Source organism: Coturnix japonica, chromosome 1 (assembly GCF_001577835.2).
Source record: "Coturnix japonica isolate 7356 chromosome 1, Coturnix japonica 2.1, whole genome shotgun sequence".
Classification (NCBI taxonomy): Eukaryota; Metazoa; Chordata; class Aves; order Galliformes; family Phasianidae; genus Coturnix; species Coturnix japonica.
Window position 1 is genome coordinate 11819745 of NC_029516.1, and position 20752 is coordinate 11840496.

The 20752-nt window shown below is 39.3% G+C and overlaps 1 protein-coding gene across 3 annotated transcripts in view; it reads right to left on the reverse strand.

The window, feature by feature from the left end:
• Positions 1-20752, reverse strand: part of RELN (reelin) — a 251068-nt gene that overhangs the window by 97917 nt on the left and 132399 nt on the right. For all 3 annotated transcript variants that reach the window (XM_015884323.2, XM_015884245.2, XM_032442336.1), the window contains exons 9-11: positions 16852-16948; positions 14580-14820; positions 2643-2788 (exon numbers count right to left, since the gene is read on the reverse strand). In XM_015884323.2, coding sequence (XP_015739809.1) covers positions 2643-2788; positions 14580-14820; positions 16852-16948 — 484 coding nt within the window. The remainder of the gene's footprint in view (positions 1-2642; positions 2789-14579; positions 14821-16851; positions 16949-20752) is intronic.

The window sequence follows — 20752 nt, forward strand, 5'->3', positions numbered from 1 at the left end:
AGAGATGTGGTTGACACAGCAGCTGTCTCTGTTCATACACAATGACCTCAATGACATTCTTTTCTTGAGACTGGTATTTCCTACATTTCCAAAATGAAAGAAAGGAAGAGAGGTGCAGTCCGCCAAGCCACCATGTTATTTATACCAAAGAATAAAAGAACCTTTACTTACTAATGAACCTTGTAGATAGAAAAGTCAGTAGTGGAACACATTGTATTAGGTTGATCTGGAGTCTTACACTGCTGGACAGTAAGGCCACTTCCACCTCATAGTAATTATGATTAGTAAACATATTTAAATTGCTCCAAAAACAACACTTCTTATTTATTTCCACAGAAATTACAACAGATACAGAAAGCACAATGACATTGTTTGATGGAGTAAATTCTTACCTACAAAACACTAGTTTTCAACATAGTCACCACCCATTCATTTTTGCCAGGGATGAACAAGAGCCTGTATGGTATGCTTGTCAGAATCTTCACCAGAGGTTACCCATGATGATGTTATGATTGTGTTGTAGCTAGAAAAATGTTGCACACTCAGTCCAACTCTCACCAGCCTGTACAGATGGAAGACGAAAGGCATTGAATCCAGACTATACGGTGATCCAGCCAAGACTGGCAATGTGCTCCACAATCTTCAAATGGGCATGAAGCCTGGCATTATCATGTTGCAAGGTTGTCTTCTTCTCTGGCCTGACTCTGGAAGTTGGGTCCTTCAGCTTAGACAGTGTTGCGGCCTAGCAGACAGAGCTGATGGTTTGTCCATGTTCCAGGAAAGTCAGCATCACCCCTTTCCTATCACTTCTCCTGCTGAAGGTTGTGTCCTGAACTTTTTTTTTGATGGGGAGTTCACACTCAAAGGGTCACTGTTTTGTCTCTGACTCATAGTGGTTACACCACATCTAATCACTGGTAGTGATGAGATCCAGAGAACTGTCACCTTCAGCCTTGTCTTGGTTCAGTAGGTCCTGAAAAACTGCATATGGTTTTCTTTCTGTTCCCATGTTAGCATTTGTGGGAACAATTTGGCACAAATATTGCAGTATTCCAATGTTGCCACCATCATTTCTAGTGCACTGAAGTTGACATTCAGCTCTGTACACAGTTCCATGATTACAATTTTCTGATTCTTGTGGATGAGCTGATCAAAACGATCTTCATTTTGTGGTGTGACAGCTGTACATGGCCATCCAGAATGTGGTTTGTCTTTCACATCACTGTCACCACTGCTGAAACACACCTCTCACTGTGCTCATATCCACTGGTTGGTCTCCATAAATGTTCAGCAAGCACTGATGAATATCAACGAGTGCAATTTTTACATCATGGAGAAGTTCAATAAAACACATTTGCTTCATCCACACTTCTGTGTCAGACACTGCCCCTCTGCTGCCATCTATCACATGGCAACAACACGTAATGGATTATTGGTGGGAAGGTTCAACCTCTACTACCATATCATCAACAACCACTTCTGGTCAAAATTACTATGGACTAACATAATAAAATAGGGGGCATGATTTTCAGAGCAGCCTTTATACATTCTGCAATTCTTTTGTATCGGAAATGGCATAGAAATAGGGAAATTGGGTCAGAAAATGTTGACAATCTTTAACAAAAGTTTTTGCAAAGACACAGTTCTGAGGAAATATCTTCTGGTCCCATGAGGAGTTTGTGAGCAGAGATGCAGGAGGCTGAATATCCAGCTTGGATGTCAGAGAGTGATGCTCTGCTTCTGTTCCACCCTGTTGCCAGCACAGGTGGAAATGGAATATTTCATACCCCAGGAATCTGCTCTCTTTGCTAACGTATTTCCCTTTTATTTTGAACATCATCTTGAAATACAGGCAATTGACATATTGAAAACAAACCTCTAGTCTTCTAAATCTTACATTTTTTCCACAAAAGAGAATTTTTATTTTCTGTTCAGGCCTGCTGTGGATAATTGCACCCTTTAATCTGTCCTTCATGTTCCTGTGACAGTCTCAATATAGCAGAACAATATTTAAAATACAGTTCAAAGAGCATTCAGAAACATTTCTTTAAGAAGAAATTAAGGAAGCGCTTATATTTGCAGTATTGTACAATTCCCAAAGCAAAGCCCCACAGATATGGTGCAAGGAGGGACAATGTTAATTACAGTTCTATATGGTGAGGCTGCTTTCTTGTATTATTTGCAGACACTGTGCTCTTTCTTACTGGGTATGGTACAAATTATTGACTTCAAGATTTGTACTCAAGTGCAGAATTCACTACTGTAATTTTGTTAATAGCTTATTAATTATCAAGGAAGGAGGAGCCTTGATTAGAATCACTGAAGAGGAGGAGCCTGGCTCCAATTAACTGATCACCTGGTCCAGCAGAGCCAGAGCTAAAGGCAGGGCAGATGTCTTGTTTTTTCAAGATAGAAACAGACTGAGACAACATCTCAGATCCATCCCACGTGGTCACCTAACGCATAGTACATACGTATGCTTTTTATTTGCCTGAAATGTCTAAAAGGACACAAGAATCATTCAGCATCCAGTGTGTTATGGTTTGGTTCGCCAAACTGTGAAGGAGTCCGTGAAGAAATTTTTCTTTATCCTAGTAATATTTACCCCAGCACAGAGCTCCCAGCCCTACCCAGGCACTCACCCTTTGGGCTGGCTCTCAAATTCTTCTGCCCACAGCTCCTGCGCATCCTCTGTAGAAAGGTCCACATCCCGAGTTGTGGCAAAATTGAACTCACTGCCTTCTGTCCCATGGAAATAAATGGAGTTTCCATCTGACTGGCAGCTGTGCTGTAGACAAAAGGAGCACAGAGTAGGGGATGTTACTGTGGTCGACAAGGGCAGCTATCCTGCTCACAGGCTGCCTGAGTTCAGAGCAAGCTGCAAATTGACATATGACTTACCACTGTCTGAGATGAAATACAGGTAATGAATGGACCATCACCTTTCCTCTTTCTTGGCATACCCCAATTTCCTAACCTCATATCAGCTTCCTTATAAATGCACTTCAAACCATTGTGTCATTGTGTTTGTTTAGAAAAGAAACCAAACCTTTGTGTGTTTATTCCTATTTTAAAGCCTAGCCATTATGTTTGCCTTGGACCAGTAATCACAACTCTGCTCACCTTAACAGCACTATTGATATGGATATTTTGTTGGTAGAAGAGTTTCATGCTGAGAAACATGTCAGATCTTCATGTTTGAATTTCTGCAAGCAGAGGTGTTTGAAGGCAAAATTGCTCTGCACTGCCACATAGCAAACTTCAGGGCTGACATGTATGAATGAAAAGGCTGTTTGCTATAATTTTATGCAAATAGCACAGCAAATAGCTATGTAGGCAAATAACTCTTGTAACATGTTGATCGCAGGGTGCTGAGGCTGCCCACATGAACGACGTGTCTGCTCTTCATCCTGCATTTCTGCATGGATCACCTCAGCAGCATGAAATGAAGTTCCACATCTGCTCAAAGAGTCCTGACCATACAGAGCCTTTGAACAGGTCATATTGCACACAGACTACAAAATGACATGTAGGCTACAATATGGATTGTCTTCTGCCTGTACTACTCTTGCCCTCGCATCTATCTGATAAATTGTTAAGTCTCTGGAATTTGCATGGCTGAAAGGAATATTGGAAGCTTCTAAAGAAGCTCTACCCATCCTTAACGCAGACAACTTGGTATTATATTGAATTGTTCATATTAAAACAAATACTGATAAAAGTAATAATTAGCTCAAATGCTTCTTTGGAAAATCTGGTCACATTAGAATTATGAGCTGCAATAAGAAATGACTGATTAGACTAATTCTCCTTTCTTGCCACAGTTCAATATTTGAAAAAGAAATACAGTAATACCAAACTGCATTGACCTTTTCAGCATCATCTATGCAGTCTGCTCTTGTCTCTGAACTCCTTCAGAAGTCACCAAGGGAAAGTGTGATGATCACCTCATCTGTGCTTAAAAAGGTCATGGCAGTGCCACGTAAGTTAATAATTAAATTTTCAGTAAAAAAGAAAGGTGGCAAGGAGCAAAAAAAACCCTGTCCAGTGCATCTTTGTCTATGCGATTTTAAGAGAAAAGTACAAAATGCTGCATTATCCCTATTCCTCTTTTAATTTATCAGTGCAAAAAACACAACTGAAATTTTTATGTTGATAATTGTCATATATGTTTGCCTGTAACTCAGCAATTAAATTTATACTTAGGAATGGCTTTTGTTCCCTAATTGGCATTAATGCTCCCAGGTATTGCCAGTATCGTAATTCTAAAAATAACTTTGCTCCTTGGTTTTCAAATTATGCTTCATTTGCTGAACAGAAATGAAATAGCCTTCATGTGTCAATCAATCTATCACAAAACCGCTATTACCTGCAAGCAGCCAAGTAAATACACTAGAAATAAATATTCAGGCTAAAACTTCTAATAATTCAAATCTATGTGTAATCCATCATTTCTTAATAAACAGACAGATAGACCCTATGGAACTAGCAATGTACAGCTGCATACAAGCTTTGGAATGTCCTTTGTAGGCTGTACTTATTTCTCAGCTGCTCAGCTATATGTATGTGCTTACTTGATACTGGGACATGTCATTACTAATCTCTTGCTGATTAAAGCCACCTATTAAAATACACAGAACAGATACAGGCCTGTTTCCATTTCACAATTGTATGTCCTTCTGCTGTCTTAGAGAATATTTACCAAAGTCTATCTGGTAGAGTTTCCACTTAGGTTGTCAAGATAAATCAATGGGCAGCTTGGCAAAAGGGCAAATATGAAATTATGCATAGTTGTGTACAATCAGAATTTTATGAATGCTCCAAAGGATACAGAAGCATCACTTATTTCATTAGTTCTATAAAACTACCTTTATGTTTTTTCAAAAGCCACACAATATCAATGAATATGTATTTTATGCTGATTTCATGTGTTAATGAACTACTTAACATATGGCTCAAATCAGACTCTGACCAAGTTAGCTTTGAACCTGATGTGAAACAGTTCTGCAGAGGGAAAGTTCAAACTGGAATTTAACAGCTTTTGTTATTCTACATGACTACAAAAATGGTCATAGAAGCTTGTTATCTTTAAAGGAGGTAAAAAAGATGCTCAGAATATATGTAAAGCTTCTATCAAAGTTCTGAGAGAGGGCCGTTGTTTTCTTTTTGCTCAGTAGAACCATTTGGGACCACAAGAGCACATCCATGAGAGAGAAGCACCCACCTCTATAAGATGTACTCTCATCCTCTTCCAGCTGCCAGCTGCATCTCCCTGTCTTTATGATTCTCCCTGGTGCACTCTTTATGGTCTGATGGTTATAACACCACCCCCTGCATCACACTTAGCTTCCTGCTTCCATATTTTCCTCTTCATTTTCCAAGCAGTTTCTATCTGTTGCTGCTTTTACTGCTCTTTTTCACCCAATGGGCTGCAGAGGGGCAAACAACCTTAAAAGGTGCTCAGACATATCTTCCAGAGGCAAAGGAAACTCCACAAGAATTTATTCCTCTCTGGCATAACTCCCAACTACCTCATCAGTCCTGTTCAGCATCCAAGAGGCTGCTGATTGCTGGATTATTATGTGGTTTTGCAACAGGGTTTGAACAGATTAGAAACTGAATTGAAACCATCAGACTCATTTTCTCTTGGGTTCAACCCAGGGTTTGAATCCAAGCCTTTAGAAACGAAGAACTCAAGTACTGTGTTTTTTCCTGAATTAATGACTTTACACTTTCAGTGGTAACTATAGAATGTTCAGTTTTGAAGGACTGAATTTTAAAGGTTTCTCTTCTTTTATAAAGGTGATAAAAAATCTGAAATTAACACGTACTCTTTTTTGAAACTAATGCAATTAAGTTCTCCCTAAACTGGAGATACTGCAGATCTCTCTCATGCAGACGCAGCATTCTCTCTTATGAATATCAGATGCAATTTGTTCTCTGTTTCATTTTTATTTACACGTAAATGATTTTAAGGATATGAACAAATTAAGTTACTTAATAAAATATAGTAACTAAAAAGGCAAAATGGCAGCGACTTGTAGCATATTTCTCTTCTTGTTACTGTGGAAGCACCAGCTGAAGGTCCAGTACTACAACAGAGTTCAATTTTGTATTTAATGAGGGATTATAAGCATAAGGAACATTTAACATGTCCTTGCACAAATTACAACACTAAAAAGTTAAGTAATTTGTGATGAAAAATTAATTTAGAGAAAAAATCCTTTGACAAATCTGATAACCTTCATTAAACAAAGCTTTCTTCCAAATCACCTTCAAAACAGAGCACACGATCCTTGAGATGCTTCAGTGTTGACACTTCACAACAGTAGCTGTTTCCTATTGTTTGCAACAAGAGTGGAACTATAAGCCTGCCGTAAGTACACTGTTGTATACCAAGCAAACAACAGTCACTGCTGCCAAATGGAAAGAAGCCAAGAACTGTTCAAGGACTGTGGTCATCCCAAGGGAAAAAAAATCAGTTTAATTTAATCTGGCACTACCAGTACTATTATTCACTAGCTGCAATTGTTAAACTATTGCTTAGCATGAATAGAGCAAAATGAAAACTGTCTGGACACATTCCCATAGCTCAGCATGCTTGGACTTGCTTTCAATCTAATATTCACTTTGAATTTTCTGTTTCTAAAGTTTGTCTGTTGTATAGTTACAGTATTACTGCTTTTCACCTGCTCAGGAAGCGCTGTGATATCTCATCTTCACCTGCCTCTACCACCTCTTAGCTCACCTTTACCTGACTGCTGCTACCTGCCCCTTCATCTACTGGTGCCCATCTTGCCTGGAAAATTCCTCACCTGATGATGTCCTTCAGGCATCTCCTTAGCACTTTCCACAACAAACCTTATCACTGATTACACTTAAAAATACACTGCTTACCAGCATGGGCACTGTTCTTTCTTGCATGTTTCCTTTTATTTCCTCACCTTCCCAGCCTCAGCTGATCTCCTGCTTTACAAATGGATGGTGGTTTTTCCTGGAACACACGCTTTCATTTTGTTTTGTGTCTAAAGAGGCAATAATTGTATATCCGTTGCTCAACGTTCCTTGTTGCTACAATGGTACAATATTTTGGTGAACCTCTTACTGTATAGGATGAGGGTATTAGCTCGTAACTGGAAGATACATACTATAGGAGATACTGATGCATGCTTTCAAAACCTAACTTTTGTCAAAAGTCTGCACTGGATTCACCTTCTTTGTCATACTCTATACTCTTTAAATTCTACATCTTCTACCTCCAGCTTTCACCTTTTCTCTATAGTTGCTTTTAGGAAAGCCTGCTGATCACCTGAGACACAGAAGGGAGTTAATTAGGACTGCTCAAAGCCATTGGGTTTCTGAAAGCAAAAGCAGGGAAACTGGATTTGGTGAAGCAGATGCCAAATGGACCTATTTATGTTTTCATAAATAAAAACAGACTAATTTACGGTAGCATCTGAATGTTCTCAGGGGCCTAAGTAAGATCTGAGGTCCCATATCCTGCTGGAATGCTCAAAGAATGTCCATATTTTTAAAGACTTGCATGAGAGCACTGCATTAGGAGACATCTGCTGTACTCTGTGTGACCTGTTGGGTGGGAGGGACCTTTGGAGGTTTACACTTCCCTCTGCCATGTGAGCACAAACTAGTTCTGCAAGCAGAACATTAACACAGTCACAGCTGGGGATGCGGACCTAAATACTGTTAGAAAATTAAAAGGCAAAGATTGGGAATGTAAAAAGAAGCACTGAAGTTCATTAAAATCAGCTTCTGTCCCAGTGTTCAAGTCAAATTTTTGAATCATTAAATACCTCTTGGCTCTGCAGTACAGAACTCAGAGAGCAGAAACAGAGGGCAACTAAATGATACAACTGTGCAATTCAGAAAGGCATCAACAGGAACTATCCGTATGAAATTCTTTGGTGTAATGGGTTTTTGGCTGAGATGTTGCATCTCTCAAGGTTCATACACATTCCCATGAAAACGTTATTCACCTCTGTGCCTTCAAAGTATTTACAGTCATCTTTACCATCATTTAATTAGGCTTTTATCAGAGGCAAACACTGATGCACCTCTTCATATTATCTCTCCTGAGCCTAATGGCCCCGATGATTCTTCCGGACAGCTGTAGCCTCACAATTTATTTTCTGGCAACAGTTTTTTTTTTGCATTGGAATGAATGTGTTGGGCATTTGGACAGTGCCAGCTTGCAAAGGGCTGGTGGCAGATGGAAAGAAATCTGCCCAGTATGCCTTCACCTCTACATGAGCAGAGAGCCATCAATTTCCCCCATTAAGGAGTTGTCACACAGCCCACTCAGCTGGAGGAGCATCTCTGATAGCCAGGCTGGTTGGCATGTGCTATCCACATACAAAACACACTTTAAAAGGAAACAGAAATATACTTTGTCGGCAAATTGAAAATGCATGGCTTTGACCACAGCCAATTTTTTAATGACTGTAATATTTTAAGTGATTATTTTTGCCACTTCATATTGCTCCTCAGAGAGGAGAGGTTTGTTTAATTAAAATCTAGGCAATGCAAACAGATGAAATACGAGAAGCAGAGGAACAAGAAATAAAATGAAGGAAATTAATTAAAACAGCATTTTCAATGGAGCCATAAATTAGATATTGTGTCTTTCTGGAAAGGGTCTTGTAGGTTTTCCAAGGTTTTAGATTTTGAAAAGATAGCAAGTAGAGGGATAGATGCAGTCTGGATAGAACTGTACCCTGTAGGAAGTTTCTTAGCAAGTGAAAGGACAATGACAATATTCTAAATTCTGTGGATTTGGCTTCTGAGGCTTCTGGTCTGAAATCCATTCTTCCACCAAAGGAAAAACTACAGTGAGATTAGAATATTATCTCCCATGAAGTAAATGGGGCTTAAAACTTTCCTGCTTTCCTGTGCAAGCAAGCCAGGTGCAAGGAGGGTTACAGCGCACCTTCCCTCTGCAAAAAAACACAATAGGATGAAACTTGTCCTGCGATGTAGGAACAGTCTATAAAGTGTGCTTTTACAAATCATTTCCAGTTACAGACTCATAGCCAAAGGCTGGTGCTCAAAACACTTTGCTTGTTTTTGACTGACTGGTATAATTTGTATGGCTGTTGGCTTTCTGGGACATTTCATGATGTTTATATAAAATCAGTTACTCAGGTGATGGCTGATTTCTTTGGCTGACTTATTTAACTTGCATGCACTGAGCTATTCCTCTATATTATTGGAAACTGTTGATACTTCTAGTACTCTGCAGTGAGCATGATATAACCTCACCTGTTATGACCTGTATCAACAACAGTGTAAAATCCAAACAAGAAAGAATCAGCCAAAGCTGTTTCTACTCTTTGGCATCTAATGGGTCAATCCACATTTCTTTTACTAATGTGCATCTCACAGTGACCTGTGAAGACCAAATTCTTTCTTTCTAGGAGGCAGGAAACACCCCTGGTGTTTTGATGCGAGTTCAGTGCTAAATCTGGCTCCCTGCCACTATGCCACACTTCTGAGCCATGGGGAACTGGCATGAAGAAAATTGCCTGCTCAGCATTGCTGCCCACAGGTCTGCTCAGCTGCCCAAACAACTCAGCACAATCGTCAACCTAAGTTCCAGGGAACTCCAACCCATTGAATTTAAGTTATTTTTATTTTAACTGCAATGGTGGTTATTAAAAACAAACAAACAAATAATAACAACAACAAAAAAACAAAAAAAAAAAGCAGTTCCACACATGTGCTAAGTCCAGTCCTATAGAGGTTCAGGTGCCTCCTTATGGAGTGATCACGTTCTCACTAAATGGAGCCAGTGGACAGGTTTAGTACACCCTACTCTGCTGTCTTCACCTCTCCTCCCTTCTCACACACCTCCACCCACCTGCAGAGAAGCAGGAAAGGCTCAGAGCTGAGGAGCAGCTGGAAGCCAGCTCATCTCTTCCCTGGAAGATATGGTAGGTAGTGGCTCCTGCGAGGTAAAGCAGCTGGCTAGAAGGCTGGGTTTGGCCCACAAACCAAAACCTGCCTCGCTGTATCTTATTCCAAAAGAGGAGTCTTGTCAGAAACAACTACATTCATGTATCTTTGCCCAGTATAGAGACACAGCAATTTCCCTTTGTCATTTTCACACTAGCATAGCTAGAGAATTACCTTTCTGCAGACAAATATTCTTCACTTGCTTCAGCCAATGACTTGCTCAAGAACAAGATAAAATCAAAAAAGGAAGAGACAGTTCATTTCAGCACAAGCAATTAAAACCAACAAAGATATATATGGAATATAAAGATACTTGTTTTGAAAGAAGATCATCCAATGCCATTCCTATTAATAACAGTATTCAGAAATTTGGAAATCCACTCTGGAACTGGAGGTTTGGAATGGCTTAACATTTCTTTTTGCCAAACTCCTAGGCCTGCCCATTTGTCTTTTGTGCTCAGTCACCCTCAGCAACACATGCTAGGAGGTTCGTAGCCCTGATGTGCTCAGGGTATGATGAAAGGTCACAAAGTTTCACGGCCACATTTTCAGAGTATTTTCTGAATGTGAATGATGAGTTCCCCAACTCTCTTCTTTGTAAGCTTTCTCTTCTACTAAGTTCTATTGTGTTTCTGGGGAATTGAAATGAGTGGCAATGACCTGTTACTTAACTATCAAAGTAGGCATGACTGCATGGTATCAATCTATTGAAAAGTGAGAGAACACAGCTAAAACATGGACCATACTGACTTGGATGTCTTGGAGACAAAACACACTTGGAATCCACTTGAGAATCATTAAAGCAAAAAAAGAAAAGAAAAAGATGAGTTTACAAGCCTCAGCACATCTTTTATAACAGAGGCTGACATTATCAGGATACTGGCATTGGGATATTTTCAGGAATTACTGGCAGTGCCCATGATGGTGAATAACACGTATCAGATACTACTGTCTGGCCCTGAAACTGACTTGCTTAGTGAGTCTGGCACACACCTTCTTCCCTCCTTTTCCCTCACCCAACATTATGGATGCTTTGGTCTCAATGCTATCTTTATTTAATCAGAAGTACTGCAGAGATTTGAACTATAAGACTACTGAAGACTACTATTGTCTCAACTTTGGCTTTTGTGCTTGCACATCCAAACTTAAACCAGAGCAATCAGGGAAAAAAAGAAAACTTGGCAGAAGGTGGACCTCAAAAGACAACAACAATTTATGGTCAAATCTACAAAATATATGAAGCAACCACTGAAAGAAGAAACGGCTCCCTGCTTTAAAAAGAATAGATCCAAGAAACATTACTGAAGGAAGATTCCATCTCTCCTCCTGATTAGCTGTGGGCTGTTGAGGCCCACAGACCTTTAACAGCACCCAGAGCACAGCAGTGCTCTGTGTTTTAGCAGCCTTGGCCACCACTGTCATACCCTAGCCATACTTGGAACACCATGCTCACACTTAGAGCTGTCACTGCAAATACAGTGACCTGACTGTATAAATTCCTGACTGAAATGCAGTCAGGAATTTATCCTCTTCAACACCCTTCCTCACAGTCCAACACAGATAAATACGTTCCAGTGGATCCAATTAATCTCCTAAGGGGCGTTTGGCCTTGCTAACAGCATCTTTTTTGTCTTTTGCTGTCTTCTTTGGAACTGAAACACACAAATTTGGTGGCTTATCTCTCAGCTTGCCACCTATCTCAATAGCCAGCTCCAGCTGCGTCTGCAACCAGCCATGTGCTTTCAAACGAGCAACAACCACTCTGGAGCGCAGCAAGAAACAAAACAGAACAAAAATCCTGACAAAGCTCAAAAAGATTGGAGGAGGAACAGGAACCGCTTCTTACTGGACACAAGCAAATTCCCACAAGTGCTCATTGAGGAGATGAACCTGATTACACCCAAGTGGAGTGAGCATATCAGTGCATAATTACACTGCTTGTACTGTCCTCTCCAGTGTCTGAATCTACCAGAGAACTTAAATCAGAACCTACATAATAGCCTTCATGATATCACATTTCTTCATTTCAATGCCTTTTTACTTAGTCTGAGTAGCTATGAGTGAGAGTAGTTTTACCAGCAGAGATCCTAAAATTATAGGGTTTGCTATTAATTTTAGTAGACCTCAAGTACTACCAAAGAAAAATTCCTACAGAAAAAATATACTTTTTTTGCAGCTTGAATAAGCATCCAACATGAGCTTGTAACATACAGAACAAGCACTTACCCAAAGCCTTCTGAGCAATGACTGGGGAAGAACTCATTGAAACACCACTACTAATGTGAGCAGCAGCAACTATTGTAAACTACAGTTTGCAAACTCTATCTAAATGCCTATCTTTATGAATAAAGTGCTTAACAAAATCCACTAAGGCAATAAAATGGTACTCAATGAGAACTGTCTGAGAAGATTTGGGATGGTTGAAGGGACTGATGAGGTGGGCAGTTTTAACATGCTGGGTTTGTGACAGTAACCAAATTAAGCCAGGGACCATTCTCTGGCCTTGACAACAAATGACATTGCAGAGTTTGCATCCAGCTGGGTAAAATTTTTCTTCCCTGCAGAGTGGAGTCGTTCCTTCTGCTTAGTGGGAACAGATCTCGGCCCATCCATGCTTGTGCATTCCTTGAAGATAATATCTGGGAGATAGCACAAGCCAAACTCAAGCATGGGAGTGTCATACCAGCTAATGTGTGCAAGTGAAGATAAGTGTAAAAAATAAACCCAGTAAAATGAAAAAAAAAAAGAAAAAGAAAGAAAATGAAAAAAAAAGAAAAACAAGATTTTTTTTTTCCTTGTTTCTTTATGTTTTTCTGAACATTTAATTCCCTTGATTCAATGACATTATTTTATAGCACAATTTTGGAAAGGAACTTATGCCCCACAGTTTTGTATGCATCAGTTAAAACCAAATTAGATAAAAAACAACATCCAGAAATATGACCATTTGTTAGCATTGCCAAGGAAACGTGCAAGAAAAAGCATTAAAAGAAGTCAGTGAAGAAATTAACACCAATCTCAAGAAAGACAATTTGTGTGAAATACTAATTTACAGAGGACAGGAGGATATGAATTGAAACCTGTATGGCACAAACAGTCCTGGATGTCAGAGTAAGGTCTCATTAGCTTGAAATGGAGTTCAGTGTAGCAGAAAGTTGTAGGTATAGAAACATATTTAGAAAACTCATTCCAGTTTTCCCTAGAACAGAAGACAGCCTTGGAGGAATGGCAGGTTTGTGAATCCTTGCTTGTATGTCACACAAGGTTGGAGTTTGAAAGATATTTCTGCCTGGAAGAACTACCTGATCTCACTGTTTAAGCCCCTCATCTTTCAAGTGTGCTTGAGTACTGACACTAAAATGGCTTTTGAATAAACAAACAAACCAAACCAAACCAAGAGATATTTACTCGATCAAGTATAGACGCTGTTTGTGCATGTTTTAGAAGGAGCAAGCAATGCTGGGCTTTGACATTTTGGAAGATGCAAATATGGCACATTAATCACTGCTTTGTTCTCATACCTTCTCACTTGTGGACTGGATTTTGAAATCTATAGGTAAGATGGACATCACAACAAACATGAAAAGATCATAGAAAATCATTAAGTAGTCAGGACATTATTTGATCTAAAATCTCATTAAAAAAAAAGTTGTTATTGTAGTTCAAGTGATCTTAAAAAAATTGGTACACTGGTGCTATGAGGAGACTAGTGAGATTATTTCTAAGAAGATTAACCTTAGGCCAGGGAAAAGGCTGAAGTCACAGTCAAAATTGTTCTGCCCTCATAACATGACACCTGTTTCCTGCATGACTGCCAAAACAACTATCAGCTTCATAAATGAACTCTGACAACAAAGCTGCCCTTTTTTGTGAATGAAAAATAGGATGAAAACTGAACGCCATCAACTGTTCAATGTCTGTCTGCTTGGAAACATAAAAAGTGAGGATACAACTGGTTTTAGGATGTAGAAGAACTCTGCATTTGGTGGAACTTTATGCACAGAGATCTTGCAAGTCTCCTTAGGACTTTTCCAAAGATTGTATGATCTTGCTAAATCCCATTTATCAGATCAGGGTCTCACTGCAACAGAGACTTTTAATGAGTTCTCAATACCTGAATGTGTGCTGCAACAGAAGTGATATTCACACAAAAAGAGGAAGTAGAACTTCTTATGATGGCTTGTGAGAAAGAAAGTGCTGAATAACACCAAGTCGTAGTACCAAACAACACTGAGATAAATAAACAGGTAGATTTCAAAATACCTGACTTGAATTTGTTTCAAAAATATTGTTTGTTTTCCCAAAAGGAAGCCATTTCCCATTTTCTGTTGTATGATCTTTGACATGACAGTAGTTACAAACTGTCATCTGCTTTTGGTAATGGCAAAAAAGTTGCATTGTTTTAGGAAGCTCCAGTGGGACAGGAAATAGGTAAAAACAGAGTAAAAGAACCCAGTTCTGCAAACAGATGGAGAGGCCTAACTGTCCTTAAGTTTTAGATTATAATCATAGAATATCCTGAGTTGGAAGGGATTCATTGGAATCACTGAGTCCTTCCACATAAATAATAATGAAATTAAAACATTATATACATATGTATTCAAACTAACCTTCACTGTGGCCCCAGGAAAGAAAAGCCAGTTGCCAGTATCCACAGGATCAAGATTATCTTCTAACACAACTTTTCTGTGAGCAGCATTTATGATCAGGATGTTGTCCAATGCCCAACAGGCTTCATACACTTCTCCAGCATGAAGATAATCCTGTTTCCACTGAAAATGCACATTCTCCCCTTTAGCATCCTCAGGAAGGTACAAGATGTGTATGATTGTGCTGACATTGGAAGGAGCACTGAAAAACAGAGATATGGAATTAGACCAAGCATAAGCCACAACCAGGAATGCTTTTCAGTCATTTAACATGTTTACTAAATGTGACACAGCTATGCTGATATCACTTGTATGATAGTAAATCTTCTAAAGAGATTAGAAAATATCTGCCCTGAGGCAGAGTCCTGACATCCTCAGTAGTGTATGTACAGTCTAAACAAAGGCAGCCCAACTGCAGAGACCTTGCAGGCTGGGGTTGTGAGGAACAGATCAATGAGATGTTTGGAGAGCAGAAGCACACAGCGTGGCAACATTCATTCCTGATGCTGATCACACTTCCAAGGTGTCTGGATAATGTCTGGTATTTTGCAGGTATGGTAACAAGGAAATGATAAGGTAGCGACAGTTTATGTGCCACATCTCCCCAAGATTCTGGGACTACTCACACCCAGCACCCACCCTGCCCTTTAGATATTTTTCCCCTGCCTGTGCTGAAACCACACCAGCATGGCACACTCAGCACAACACCATGGCACTGTCCCTGCACACTGCACTGACCATCAGCATCCCTGTTCCACCCTACCCCATTTCTCCCATTCCCTGGAGATGCTCGCGGTGGAGAGAAAGCTGCTGAAGCACATTCACAATAACACTGTAACTCATAGGAACCACAGGAGAGATGAGCATCCTTTCATAATTCATCCTCCTCTCTGCTTTGCACGACATTGCTCTATTGACCTATTTTCTGCTGCCAGCTCCAGCTGTCAGAGTTAAAGCAACACCGTTCAAACAACACAGGCATTAACTTCACAAATTTGGGGTTTCAAAGGCTTGTGTTTGCTCCATCACAGTAGACTCATGAAATCATTTGAATTTGAAGAGGCCCTTAAAGGCCATCTAGTCCAACTCCCCTGCAGTGATTAGGGGACCTACAGCTACATCAGGGTGCTCAGAACCCCCTCCAGCCTGACCTCAAATATCTCCAGAGAAATCCATCGCACCTCTGGGTTACCTGTTCCAGTACTTTACTACTCTTATGGTAAAAAAAACTTCTTCCTTACACCCAGGTGAAATGTCCTCTCTTTTAATGTGAAACCATTTCCCCTTGTCTGAGCACAGGCCTTGTGAGAGTCCATCCTCTCCTTTCTCATACCCTCCAATTGATATAGGAAGGCAGCTCTCAGGTCTCCCTAGAGCCTCTTCTCCAGGCTGAAGAGCCCCACAAGAAAAGATTATAAGATTCTCATTTGTAATCCTTTGTGATTTCACATAAATCAATTTGTTAAAAAACAAGGCATAATACAAAATATTTTGTTAGGAGCCAAACATTCACATCAAACTATAAAATATTTTTATGGATCATTTTATCCTACTGAATTAGAAACTTGCAACAGTACAAATTATTGTTCTTGCTGAGATTAAAAATGATGCTGAAATGCAAAAGCCATTGAGGTGCTGGTTTAGAATGAAGAAATCACAAGGAGAACACAACACGCCCCATTCCCTGGTGTTTGCTGTGTAATGCAAGTTGTTGTGTCTATGACTATGAAAAGTGCTTTATTTTTTGCTTTAATCAACTTATGGTTTGCTCTTAAGCATGTCAATGCATTCACTAACCTTTGATGTAAAAACAGTCCAGTGGTTTAACAGTCAATCCACCCTTAAAATAAAACATTGAGTTACCCACCCCAGTATTCACCTCCTCACTTCAGCAAGGTTTGGCACGGTCACTGGTGAGAACCAGGAACACAAGCTTACAGCACGGTGCCTACAGCACAGACTGAGCCTTTTGGTTACTGGAGCTGCATTTTAGCTCAGAAGTCATTACCTTCCTGACCTCCCACGCAGGAGGTGGATGGAACTGTGATTTGCCAAAAGCAGTGGCAGATCTGCAATTAACATTAGTGGCCATAATTTCACCCCCTCAGCTTTTAATATGCCTAAACAAGTGAGAACTTAAAAGTTAGCAATCAACAAAGTTATAAAAGACTCCAGCTTAATCAACACCTGCTCATCCAGAAAGCATGAAAGTGATTAAAAAGCTGTAACAAACCTAATTTTCTCCAGCTGAGTCCAGTCTGCAGAGCTGTTCTTGCTGTAGGATACTGTGATGCTGGGATCTGAGTAACTAAAGCGGCACGAACCTGATCCTGGGAAAGGTGATGAAATCATAAGAGTTATGATACATTTAAACAATAAATGATCCTCCAGTAACGATCGCTACTGTCTGTGCATTTGTCAGATCATCACTTCTCTGTATTTTAAAGTGCATTGGTTGATGATGTGATTCCCTGGAATGTGTTGCTGCAGGTAAACACAAAATAATGCATGCCTTATGAGTCAGAAATAAAGTGGGAATGATAAATCACAGCCGTGCTGTGTAATCTCTGCAGATTTCCCAAGGGAAGCAAAGTAAATTGCTTAACATTCCCCCACTGCAGGAAAAAAAACACAATAAAAAACCAAAAAAACACCATATAATATATAAACAAATTCTTTTTATTAGAATATAATCCACCTAACAGTATTTATAGGGAAAATAGTAAAGGACTGATTTGCATACTGGTACATAGGAAAAAACAACCAGAAACAAAAATATAGTAAACTATAGGGAGGTTGGAATTACTTGAGGCACGGGCAAATGTTCTCCAGGAATTTGAAAGAACAAAGATATTACAAAATTAGTTATTTTAAGGATGCCCAAAGAGAATTAAATTAAGATATCATCCCATAGACTCACTAGAGCCTATAATTAATGATAAACATTTGATGCTGATCTGGGAATCTCAGAACACTTTACAAAAATGAACTAATTAAGCCCTATGGCACCCCTGCAAGGTAGGGTAATATATTTACTTTTGATTTATAAAAGAGCGCCTGTGGATGTTGTCATGAATGATAAGCTTAACAATTAATAAAGGGGACAGTCAAAATAATAAAAAACTGGGATTGAAAAATGCAACCTACCAAACTGATAAACAGCCTGAGTGATAATTAAATACACTAAAAATACTACTTTTTTCCCCCCCTCAAATATCAAGTAATTCATCCCTCTCAGGAAATTCAACACCCAATGAAACAGATAAATCCTAAGCTGTGCTTCAGAGATCAGCATCTCTACTTCAGAGACAGGTTGAAATATGAGACTCAAAGGTCGCCAGGCAGCAGATAGCAGCTACCTTCCAAATTAAAAGAAGCTGCTCTCAATTAAACAGCACCTCTGATCGCATCATTTTGCTGCTGGGTGTGTAACACAGCTTTGCTGACAGTAGGGGTATGAATTATTGGTAGTACATGTAGTGTGTTATTCTTGTGTGTATTGCAGGTATATTTGGTCACAATGAAATTTTGCATATCCGTGTACATAAATGCAAATATATATTATAGAAAAGGTAATGCATTAATAGAAATTTTATAAAATATAAATGTACATTAACAAGGAACATGTATATATGTGTTAAAATATATAAATGAGGAAAATTCTGGAGATAAAATTTTGCAACTTGGGGTACATTACTGCTGTAATGAAAGGAATGGCTCGATTAAAAAGATGCCAACCACCTGCATGAGGGAACAGCCTGCACATTTGAATGGGAATGTCACACACTGCTTGCAGCCCCAGCGCCCCAAGGCAGCTCCCATCATAGCTCTCAGCTCAGCCATGCTGCACATCTGGTTTTCCACTCTGTGGCACACATCACATACAGAGGGAAAAATAACCAAAAGCTGGGATTACATCTCATCTCCGTAATTCTAGCTAATACATCAACTAGCACTCTGGAAATGACCGACAAAGTTAACTTCTTGTATCTTTTATTACTGTTATATTGCAAATGTAGCAGTAGATACTTCCGAGCCACTCACTACAGCTGTGTGGGGCACATTCAGCTGCTCTGAAACGTATTCTGCTGTAACGAGGCACAGAATAATTAATCCTGCAAAGGCAGCAGGACTCTGAATTACCAACCATATACCCAAAATGACTACAAAGCAACTCTCTGGGTATAATTTACTGACAAGGCACTTTATTTCTATCATATTAAAACTAAATGATGTCAGGAAAAGCCTTTACATTTCATTTTTGCCCATCTGCTGAGATGGTCTACTCCACTGAGTGGCATCTGCTGTCAGTTTCTACTTCTGTGGCTTTTAGGAGTTCCAAGCTCTAATCACACTCATCAAAGCCAATGAACTTCAGCTGGTTTAACCACTTTGGCTGGCAGGAGGCTGTGAGGCAAAGCTGCAACATACTGACTTTTCTCTCATACAAAAACAACAGGAACATAAACAGGAAAAATAACAAGCAATATAAACTTAATAATGTGCCCCATCCGTTATGGTTACAATCAGCTCTTGGTACAGTGCTCTTCAAGAAAGCCAAATCAAAATGTCCTGCCAGAAATGTGGAGACAGACATATTTGCTGACAATACCATCCGTATGATATTATGAAGAATGTTATCTCTTAAATCTGGACAATCTCAGGCAAAAGTTCTTGCTTTAAAGAAAAAACACCACTGAAAAGTTGCAAGGCAGATGTGGCATTTCCTCATGTTATTGTAAAGAGAGGAGCAGACACAGAAGGCAAAAAGGAATGACAAGCGCTGCATTCTGTTCCTATTTTAATAATCAGTCTGGTTGTACTAAGAGTAAATTAGTTTGGGAATGTGATCAACATCAGTGGAAGCAGTAGTTACTACCATGATGAAATACATGCTTTTATCAATTTATTCTTTTTTTTTAATATACATTCTTTCCTCAAAGTCATAAGAAAGTAAAATGTTAATTATTTAAACCTCAAATTCTGTAAAACTTTAACAATAGGCATTCTTTGCCATTAAAACAGCCCTTTTAAAATACATTGGAACCCACAAGGATCTACTGCTTGCTTCTTTTACAAAACCAGTATTAATTCAGCTTGCATTAACAGCTTCTCCCCAAGGAAAGGGAGATGGATGAAATACAACTGTTCTCCAGAACTGGATTTATAGAGGTGTCACTGAAAAACAGCATCTTTTCATGTAGTTTTCAGTATGTCGTTATTTTCAATATTACTTCCAAAATTATTATTAATGTTTTTCCTGTTACCCCATTTTACTGTAATATGAGTAATCCTAAAATAGAAATATTATTTATTTGTTTAAATCTGCAGTTTTAATTTATGTTTCTCTCTTGACCAACAAAGGAATCACAAGCAAATAGGTGATCAAAACGCAAGCAGTTACATAGAATTTCCCAGGTTGGAAAAGACCTTGAAGATCATCAAGTCCAACCGCAGCCTAACCATAGTACCCTAACTCTAAAAACCCTACACTAAATCATATCCCTGAGCACCACATCCAGACGGCTCTTAAACACATCCAGGGATGGCGATTCAACCACCTCCCTGCGGAGGAGCACAAACAGCACAAACGGAAGGCAAATTTGCCCAGAAAAAGGGAGGCATAATTTACCCTACTTCTATAAATGCTAACAGATGCTGCCCCAGCTCTGAGCACAGACTACCTTGCAGTATGTGACACTGTAAATCTTCACAACCTCTCGTCTTCCTAATAAAAAGTTGCACAAAATGACTTCAGACCTTGTGAATGAGCCATAGTCATTTTAAACCCACAATGCTCCGGTTTCAAATTAATCATGAAAACAGGTAAGAAAACATGTAGAATGATTACCATAAAGAAGCTTATATTAATTAACTACTCATGAAAGCAAGATGCTGGCTCTTTCTTCAAGCAAGTAAGTCTGATGCTCTGTTGTGTTCACTGCCTAAATCAAACTAAATCCAGTTAGATTTCGCTAGTCAGCTAGTCAGCTAAATCTAACTGTCTAAGACTTACAGTCATACTTTCAATATTAAGGTATGTGCACGTGCAGATTACCCCATTTTTAATTTCTATATTTATAGTACTGCGTGTGAGGAACTAAGTATTTTGTTCTTTTTGCAATGTTTTTACT